The sequence below is a fragment of the Populus euphratica genome, unplaced genomic scaffold (assembly GCF_000495115.2).
Source record: "Populus euphratica unplaced genomic scaffold, PopEup_1.0 scaffold312.1, whole genome shotgun sequence".
Lineage (NCBI taxonomy): Eukaryota > Viridiplantae > Streptophyta > Magnoliopsida > Malpighiales > Salicaceae > Populus > Populus euphratica.
In genome coordinates this window covers 258,358-268,178 of record NW_011500071.1, presented here as the reverse complement: position 1 = coordinate 268,178, position 9,821 = coordinate 258,358, and the positions used below count along the sequence as shown (strand labels likewise).

Genomic DNA, 9,821 nt, shown 5'->3' with positions numbered 1-9,821 from the left:
ATTTAAAATTAATTTTTAGCGGATGAAAAACTTTTTATAATACTGATTTGAATTTTTAATTTTTACCCCTATAAATAAATATTATTATTATTATTTAGTATTATTATATTATTATTTAATATTATTATATATAATAAGACAAATAGTAATCGGTGGAAGTTTGAAAATTTTAACAATCCGTGAATTGCTAACAATTCATCCGTGAATTGTTGTGTGAATTGATTAGCTATAAATAGCCAATCAATTCAAGACAGCAGGGGGAGAAAAGATTAAAAAATTGATTCTGCATTCTCAATTCTCAGATTCACGTATTACTATTTGGGGTTACTATTTAAGTACTATTCATTTTTCTTATATTAAACTTTTTTTAATAAATTAAAAAATACTAAAAATATCCCAACCGTTAGATCTAATAGTGTTTAGATCTGAGCCTTTGATTTATTAGGATATAATAGGCTTTACCACACCAGATTAAAACCCAAATCAATCTCCGCCGTTCAAATAATCTTCCCTTCGATCTGGTTGCGCCACGTCAGCAGGTATACCGATCACTCGGTACACCGCGCCACACCAGATCGCAGACCATTCAATCCTGACCGTCCGATCAACTTGGAGATCAAACAAATCACAGCCGCAGGATCTGTTCATCCGAGATCCATCGGTTCACAGCCTTCAGACGCAGGAGTGCACTATACACGCGTCCACACCGGATCACAACCCAGAGCTTCTCTCTCCTCTCGCCGGCGATTCTCTCTCTCTCCGCGGATCTCCCATATCCGGCCGTCTAAAGCCGTGCAACCACCACAGAAACGTGCATCGCCTCCCCCTGAGCAAAACCCCGGCTGTTTCACACTTTTTCACCGGCTAATTTTTCCGGAAAAAGGCCGCGACCAACATCGACCAATCGACCTTCAAGTCGTCGATTCTCCCTCCTCAGCCATCAACGGCCAACGAGACCACCACCATCAGAATCCTCGTCCTGATATCTACCAGAATCGACTATCTTTTGCCGGAAACTCGCCGGACAATTTCGCGCGTGAACAGTAACCGCGCGTGAATAGTAACAGCGGGTCCAGTGGCATTTTCGTAAATTTTCGATAAATCCGAGGGTATTTCAGTCTTTTGCCTATACAGGGGTACTCAGGTAATTTTTTTATGATATTTTATGGTATTTTTTGATATTTTTATATATAAATACTTGTAAATTTTTGCATGTGAAAAAAAAAACAAAAGAAAAACCAAAATAAATAACAACGCGGGTTTAACACCCATTTTATCATATCACTGTTCATGGGTCAAAAACCCAATTTTCAAGAATTGATATAGCTATTTGTGAATGATATCAAAATAATTTTTATTTTATAAAATAAATTTTGTCGACACGTCTCTTTTATTTATAGAAAAGGACCGATGTCAAAAATTTAAATACTAAATATGGATTATGTTCATTATTATTTATTTTGGTAAATCAGACGTAACTCTCCTTTTTAGGGATAAACGTCGATATTTTAGACAGAGCCTCCTAATTTTAGGGACTGATGTCATTTTTAACGCGTCTCCTATTTTTAGGGACCGACGTTAAATATGTTAAAAATTTACAAATAAGCTCAAAATATAATAGCATTTGAATCAAAATAAGAAAAGCACACAAGTAAAGGTAACCTTTCTCCGAAATGATGTTTTAAGGGTGGTGTCTACCTTCCCTTAATCATAACTAACCCAGTATCCGAATCTCTGGGACCAGTGTCTAATTTTGGATTTCTAGTTCCCTCAAATTACTAGATGGCGACTCCAAATAAAATCGTTATGTCCCCCAATCAAATAAAAATTAAATTCCTTTTGTTTTTTTTTAAAAAACAAACAAAAAAAGGAGTAGAGCCGTCGCCCGACGCCGTGTAGCGACATTGATTATAATTAAATAACCCATTATCTCCATTATATAGCACAGTATGATGCATATAAATATGAGATCTTTGTGGAGGTGTAACATATTATTGTAAATGATGAATAGATAGAGTGATATTGTTATATAACGTGATATATTACCACACTAACCTGATTCCTCGATGCAATAACATGGAATATGAGCCACATGCATAACATATTCAAAATGTTGCAAGTAATATTAACATTTTTAAGTTAATATATGATGCTAATTGTGTTTTATTTATGGATTAATAATTGTATTTGTTGAAAATTAGACTGACAAAATAAAATAGGATAATCAAAAGACCCTTGCTAATCTTCATAAAATTAAAGATAATGCACTTACTCGCTATTTGTATTTCATTGGTTTGACTCATATCGCACAACACTTCAGATGTTTAAAGAGGCATTACATCTAAATGTTGTGTCGGAGGATAAGATGATTTGGATATTAGGAAGCCATACCATTCATGTCATCATAGACATATATAGACTGAGATGCATACAAAGAGTATAATTATGTTTGTGTTATTTTTTCAGTTATGTATTTTGTGTTTTTTTATTTGTGCATTTTATTAAACTTGTAAATAATCATATTTTACTTGTAATGTTGATATTTTAATGTTGTTTTCTATATTTATGAACATTCATGTTTATTATGGACAAGTAAATAGAATTTAAAATCATAAATTTACAAGTGAACATGTGATCAAGGTTGTTTATAATTAAAAAGTACATATAAACATGTGATCATCGACAAGGTTGTTTATAATTAAAAAGTACATATTTACAAGTTAATGAATGTGCTGACATTTATGTTAAATTATTGCAAAGAACTATTAATGTTATAATAAAAAAAATCTAACATATTACATCAATGTAAAGAAATTTTAATGTTATCTTTTGTGCTTTTTTAAATCTAACAATATCCCACCTATTTTTTAATTCTTTGTGTTTTTAGGATTATTTATGTTTTTAGAGTTTCAATTTAGTGTTAGTAGTGTTAAGATATTATATGTTTGTATTTAGGGTTAGGGATTATGAATTTTAATTTTAGGTTTGGATTTAATAATTTGAGGTTTTAAAGTTAAAGATTATGGGTTTGGGGTATAGATTTAAGAGTTTGGGTTTTGAAATTTGTATTTAAGATTAATTTATGGTTATGGTAGTTTAGGATTTGGGGTTAATTTGTGATTAGGGTTTGAGTTTTGGGTTAATTCAGGGTTAAGATAGTTTAGAGTTTGGGTTTGGAATAATTTTAAAGTTTGATTAAATACATGAATAATATTAATCTTTCCAATTTAAAGACATGATTGTTATTCATTTTCTTAAGTTAAAGATGCAATTACCATTCATGTCTTTGCTTAAATTATATTATTCTCAGAACAAATTTATATCTTATGCTATTTTCCAAGAAATTTGGCTAAGGATTTTTTTTTTAAAAAAAGTACTCAAATTATTATTCTCAACAATCTTTGCTCCTTCTAGGCCATGTAAGTTTTTTCAACTCTTTACATGGTCAACTTATTTCCCTCTAATATAATTGCCTTGTAATGCATTTCAAAGGGCTGCTATAACAAACATGCTTTCGATGACATCTTTTAAGACAATTATAAAAAATTCATTCTTTACTTGCATATATTTTAACTTTTATCAGCAACTAGTGTATGTTGCTATGATAAATGACAATAGAGTGAGTACAACTTAACCTTTGAGTTAATGTCATAAATGTTGCTAAAATGTTAAACTGTGTTGTAATAGATGTTGTCATAGGGTTTAACAACTGAAAGACACTCTGTGTCACAAGGTCAATTTTTAATCAAGATTTTTCAGCTATATATGACGGGACTTGATCTTTTCTCACTCTTTATACTTGTGTTTGCTTATGACTTAGTGTCTCCCACATCCAATAAGTTCTTCCCACTCTCACAAGTTGTAGGCAAGCAAAACCACACAAGTCAAGAGGTAGAAAATTAACACAATATATAGAAAAAATTTACAATTTTATTAACTTCAACAACAACAAAAATATACAAATTTATATATTTATGCTATACACAAATCTTGCATGCTATACCGTTAAGCCCTTCTAGCTTATTTACAAACAAACATGTAAAGTTACAAAGAAAACTCCCCTTACAAACAAACATACACTGCAACTCTGTCCAGCTTTGATGCCCCTGAGGGCAACTCAATGCACCCATAAATTAAAAAATTTCAATACTCCCATGGCCATACCAGACAAAGAAGTGAGTTGACCAGCTGACCTGCTTGAATGCCTATTTCCGGTTGCTGTTCAAAGGGTAAAAGAGGTGACAAATAAGACAGATGTCAAATGTTTTAGAAAAGAAGCTGCACATGAAGGGAAAGAAACCCTCTTACTTGACTCTGATCGTATCCGCTTCTTTTGTTCTGTAGTTTCGGACATAAAATGGACGGTATCATATACAAAGAAAGATACTTTAAAGCCATAAATAGTGCTAGAAGCAATCTTACTGTTTGGGCTCCTTTACCCTGGTCGTTTATAAAGTAGCACGTTGTCTGGGCTCCTTTACGGGTCTTTTATAAAGCAGCACGTTCCTCGATGAAGGTGCATTTCAAGCCAAGTAACAAGCTTCCTGTAATGAGCTGTGAAGGCGCGTTTCAGGCCACGGTAGCAGGTGTTCTGCAAGGACTGCTAGAAAAGGCTTATGCTTATCGAGCCCTAAATTAAAAAGAAGATGTGATTTATTTTTCCATGTTTTTCACTAGAAGTTAATCAGAATCACTTCTTGCTGCTTGGGATGGACGGTAAGAGGATATAACCTTTTATGTATTAAATTGTAAAAAAGGGGCCGCATCAAACAAATCAATTTGCCTCACAATAAAATCTTTTTATTTTTTAAAATTTATTTTTCATTTCAGCAAATCAAAATAATAATAACAAAACACTAAAAAAAAAAAAGAGGCAAGACTCAATTCCAAACGGGTTCTGAAACTATACAGAATCACGATCTCAACTTAGAAAGATAATATAGACGCCTTTCGAAAAGGAAGAACCGAGGCCAAAGAGCTGCAATTGACATATTTATTACCACACAATATTACCATTCATAACGCCTTCCATGCTATTGATGCCTCCAATATCCTAAAGATGATAACAACATAATATGCCTAAGACATTACAACTTCCATATGAACAGGGAATGCAAGTACATCCAGGTCGGTAGGGCAGTCATTACTGGTCCTCTCTCTCAATTTCATGCAACAATGGGTGGCACTCATCCAATTTAGTTGGTGGAGTTACTCTCTTGCGTATCAACATCTCAACAGTTGGGAATTTCCTCTTCCTCCCACCTCTTGGCTTAGATCTGAACTGCCGATCAGACTCCACAAAATCACCCTGATCCAAAAGTAATCCAATTCAGAATGCCAATTCATTTTCTAGACATGTTAGCAATACAGATTTCCACGTTTATGAGCAAAATGTGTTTGAAAGACCTGCACATAGAACTTACAGGAGTATAGACATGCAAACCAGACTTTTCATGGTTATCTCTCACATGTTTGTACGCGAATCTCATGTCACAACCTGGAAATCCACACAAAAAAGGCCTGTGTTCAAGGTGCACTGCCTTCACATGCTGATTAAGATTTGTTTTCTGCACACAAATAGGAAAAACCAAATTAAAAAAAAAAAAGATTCCAGGTAAGCAGATAATGGCTCACTAATCAGAATTAAATACTATAAAAAATAGAAAAGTGGATCATATAACATTAGTGACATCTTACAGTAGAGAATGTGTGCTGACAACCCTTGAAATGGCATTTGATTCTCTCTATTGAATCACTGGCTGGTTCATGGGTGCGGAGATGCCTCTTGATGTTCTTTTTCAGCTGTTTTGTGCCACAGATATCACAGTTAATGTATTGGTGGCTGGACTGAATGTGGGCCTTCAGGCATTCCTTATTTGAAAAATGTTTCATACAGCCTGGTTCTAAACACATTGCCTCCACGTGGTCCAGGCTCACTGCATTAGAGAGATAATAATCAGAAATTGAATGTAGGATAAATTGATGAAATTCCCAATCCTGAATAACTCTTCCACATTTCAAGAAACATCAACTGTGATATTAGTGTATCAGTGAAAATAAAGCAACTTACCATGAGAATCCTCGTGCTTTCGCAGCTTTGATGGATATCTGAATGCCTTCCCACATCCCGGCTCCTGGCAAGCATACTGCTTCTCACCTCCAAAACTACTGGAGGGAGAACTCTCATCATGAAGTTCTCTAATATGCCTTTTCAAGTTGCTTGGGTAAACAAATTCACGATTGCAATTCTCAATTTGACACCTGAAAAGTTTCCCTTCATGCTGGAGAAGGTGGCGAGTTAAGTGATCTTTCCTTCTATAGCTGGCATGGCAATCATCAAACAAGCACTTAAATGGCCTCTGCAGAATCAGAATCAGAAAAACAAAAAAAGAAATAAAAACATTAGAAGCAATAATTTCTTAGATCACCAAAACTAGTCTCAATAGACACAAACAAAAGCCTTCAAACCTCAAACTCAACAGGCACGTGATTGAGGCTCGCTTGATGGAGCTTCTCAGGAGGTCTCCCAGCCTGATACTAGTCCATTCAAGTCCAAACTTGAAGCCTCTCGCATTTTGGAGTTCTCTGAGTGGGATCCAATGCTCACGCATTAACTTTCAGATGTTTTTCTATATTAAAATGGCACTCCTGCAAAATACTTACTATTCAATTCGTGCAAATGCTACAAAATGACCCACTTTGAGCAGCATCAAAAAAAGAAAATCATTTGAACAAATAAATCAAATTGAAAGCAAAACCATGAGTGCAAGCAACCTATAAAGGTAAAAATCATGGTCAAATACCTCAAGAGAATGACTTTGCATGTGTTGAATCAAATACGCAGGCTTTTTAAAACTAGCACCGCATTTCTCACATGTGTTGGATTTGACTCCCTCCTTTCCCTCATCCCCATCAACACTTTCCTCGTCCATCTCCTCCTAAGCAACAGAAAAAACAATCGTAAGGCTGCGATTCAACTTAACCAATCTGCAATTTCAAAGTAGCCATGTTCTTAAATAGCCCACAAAAGAATTAGGTTCCAAAGCAACTTTAAGATCATGTAAATTAATACCAAATAAAATATAAGAAAAAGAACCACGGGATCATAAAAAAAGAACAAAGTCCCAGAATAATGATTAATAAAATCTGAACAATTAACCAGTAATAAAACTGACCACAGACACAATCTTGGTCCTAATTCGATTAAAGATTAAAATATAAACAACAATACTAACTAAACCAACACAAACATATAACGAAAGAAACAGAAAGTCATGTTATAAGACGAACCTTGTGATGAGTGAGGACGTGAGAAGTTATAAGAGACTTCTTAGATCTGCAAATACCGCAATAATCACAATAATACCGCCTTATATCTCTGAATATAACTGGCCTTTCTTTCTCCTCTTGTTCTTCCTCCATCATCGCCATCTCTCTCTCTCAAAAGGGTTTTGGTTTTTTTTTTTAGTTTTCGTAAGAGATTGCAGAAAGAGGAGCCAATGGAAATCCTTACAGCTACACCGATAGGAACCCTAGTGGCTGCGACGAGCCCTGGACTTTCTCTTTCTTGCTTTTTTATCTTTTTCTTTCGAACAGGGTATTATAATTACATTTTGCGCATGTTTTTGGGTTAAAGAAAATCTAAAGCCCAAAACAAACCAGAAGGCTATAAATGAAGGTGGGCCTGATTCACAGACACTAGAGCCCACTATATAAAAAAATATTATTTTAATAAATTTTTAAATAATTTTTTTTAAAAACATACTTATATGATGAAATAAAAACAATTTATAAATTTATTTGAAAATATTATAGAGATTATTTTTTTAAAATATTTTTTATTTAAAAATATATTAAAATATTAATTTTTTTATTTTTTAATTAGTAAATTAAAATGATTTAAATTTTTTTTTACATAATTTAAAGTTAAAAAATTAAAGAGTTTTCAAAACATGTTAAAAAAAAATGACATTTATTTGGATTTATTTTTTTATGTTGATTAAAATTAATCGCATGTTAGTTTTTATATTTTAAAATTATTTTTTTAAAAATTATTTTTTAGTATTTTTATATAATTTTAATGTATTAATATGAAAAACAAGTTAAAAAAATAAAACATATAATTTTAATATATTGATATGAAAAACAAGTTAAAAAAATAAAACATATTATTTTAATATATTTTTAAATAAAAAAACTTTAAAAAAAAAAGAAGACGAAACCCTGTATCACGCCAGATTCCTCAATAAAATCTAATAGTAGAAGTTAATTCGAAGATGAATACAATCACTAGAAGTTGTTTACTCTTCATCAAACACTACAACGCTGAAGGCTTCTTTTAGATCTCCTCCGGTTAATAAAAATAAAGGAACCCTCAAATTATAATTAATTCCCACCAAAAGCCTGTGTTAATTTACTGCTGCTTCGATCTAATTATCATGGATGCTACAGAATATGAAGAAACATATGTTGAAGGAATTGAGGAGATAGAAGATGATGTAGACAGGAGTTTCAAGAGATTCAAAAGCTTCAGGGTGCTTCAATATCCTCCTCATGACCATCAGTTTAGGCACAAACAAAGACTTTGTAGCTGGATCCTTTCAGCCACCAGATTTGGCGAGCATGCAAATCCCAGGAGCAGCTTTTCTAAAAAGATAAAAAAGGACTGGGAAACATTGGCGGCTGTTTTTTCAGATCATAGTTCGATTTTTGTTACAACTTACGAGTCGAGAATTGATCTCATGAGGGTTTGCATTGCTGGTTTAGAAGGAACTCCATACTGTTATGGATTGTTCTTTTTTGACATATTCTTCCCTCCTGAGTACCCAGCTAAGCCTCCTGAAATCTTTTACCATGCTCCTGACTTTGATTTAAGCCCTAGTTTGCATCAAGATGGAAGTGTTTCTCTCAACCTCTTGAATCTTAATCAATGGTATAAGTTTCGGTTCGGAGGAAAACAACAATCATGGAACCCGGAACAATCTGATGTATCAAGGGTTCTTCTCTCCATCCAACGTTTGATTCTGAATGATAAGCCTTATCTGAACGAGTCTATTAGTTTTGTGTGCTCTTCTAAAGAGAGATCCTCAAAATATAACAATGAGGTATTCATGTCATCCTGTGAGGCCATGCTTGTCATGCTCAGGTTTTCTCCAGGTGATTACCGTTATTTTGTGCTGGGGCATTTTCGAAAGAGAGCTCACCGGATTCTCTTGATTTATAAAGATCAAATGCTGAAACATAAAGGCGATAATGGTATGAAGCAGTTGTTCTTCAAGCTTGTGAAAGCTTTTGAAAGCAATGGAGCTTATTGCCAGCATCATTGTAGCAAAGCAGAAGTTGAGCAATTGAACAGAGAGATTGAAGACGGGGGATTTTCCATGGAAGAATATTCCGAATGAAGAACATGTCTCAAATTTCATTTAGCATCTCAAGTTTACATTTAGGAAATCCAAAACTAGAGTTTTCTTAAGGATTTTTCTTCCTCGAAAGTTTTACCATTTATTAGATTGGCAGAGAGAGACTACACATATAGACCATTGGCTACTACTTGGATTTGGGAATATTATTTTTATTTTAAAATTATTTTAATCACTAGTTTATCTTCATCACTTCATGAAACCCTACTTCTGGTTATATTGCTTTATGTCGAGGCTATTGAAATCTTGGTTAAATAACCCAAAATCAAACATTCATTACATGTATAATTTTCGGTTCTCCGGGTGGGTGCTTTCCTTCCTATAGTTCGAGAGTTGCAGGAGCAATAAAGGAGCTTCCATTAGCATTAGTAGTTGGCACTCATCCCGCTCTCCCTCCCTCGA

At 33.7% G+C, this 9,821-nt stretch overlaps 2 protein-coding genes across 2 annotated transcripts; one reads left to right on the top strand and one right to left on the bottom strand.

Moving 5' to 3' along the window:
* Nucleotides 1-4,955: 4,955 nt before the first annotated feature.
* On the bottom strand, nucleotides 4,956-7,610 carry LOC105108468 (zinc finger protein 37-like). Its single transcript, XM_011002791.1, has 6 exons — nucleotides 7,291-7,610; nucleotides 6,804-6,938; nucleotides 6,071-6,359; nucleotides 5,698-5,936; nucleotides 5,424-5,567; nucleotides 4,956-5,308 (listed from the first exon to the last, which is right to left on the bottom strand). The coding sequence occupies exons 1-6, from the start codon at nucleotides 7,429-7,431 to the stop codon at nucleotides 5,144-5,146; spliced, it is 1,113 nt and encodes a 370-aa protein (XP_011001093.1). The 5' UTR covers nucleotides 7,432-7,610; the 3' UTR covers nucleotides 4,956-5,143.
* An 828-nt stretch (nucleotides 7,611-8,438) lies between these two features.
* Nucleotides 8,439-9,401, top strand: LOC105108484 (putative ubiquitin-conjugating enzyme E2 38). Its single transcript, XM_011002806.1, has one exon. It carries the CDS (start codon nucleotides 8,439-8,441, stop codon nucleotides 9,399-9,401), a length of 963 nt encoding a protein of 320 aa, XP_011001108.1.
* The last annotated feature ends 420 nt before the right edge of the window (nucleotides 9,402-9,821 follow it).

Coding starts and splice junctions, on each gene's coding strand:
- LOC105108468 (XM_011002791.1), bottom strand. CDS start 7,431: ATGGCGATGATGGAGGAAGAACAAGAGGAGAAAGAAAGGCCAGTTATA. Junction 6,939..7,290: donor ACGTCCTCACTCATCACAAG/GTTCGTCTTATA, acceptor TCTGTTGCTTAG/GAGGAGATGGACGAGGAAAG. Junction 5,309..5,423: donor GTTTGCATGTCTATACTCCT/GTAAGTTCTATG, acceptor CTTTTGGATCAG/GGTGATTTTGTGGAGTCTGA.
- LOC105108484 (XM_011002806.1), top strand. CDS start 8,439: ATGGATGCTACAGAATATGAAGAAACATATGTTGAAGGAATTGAGGAG.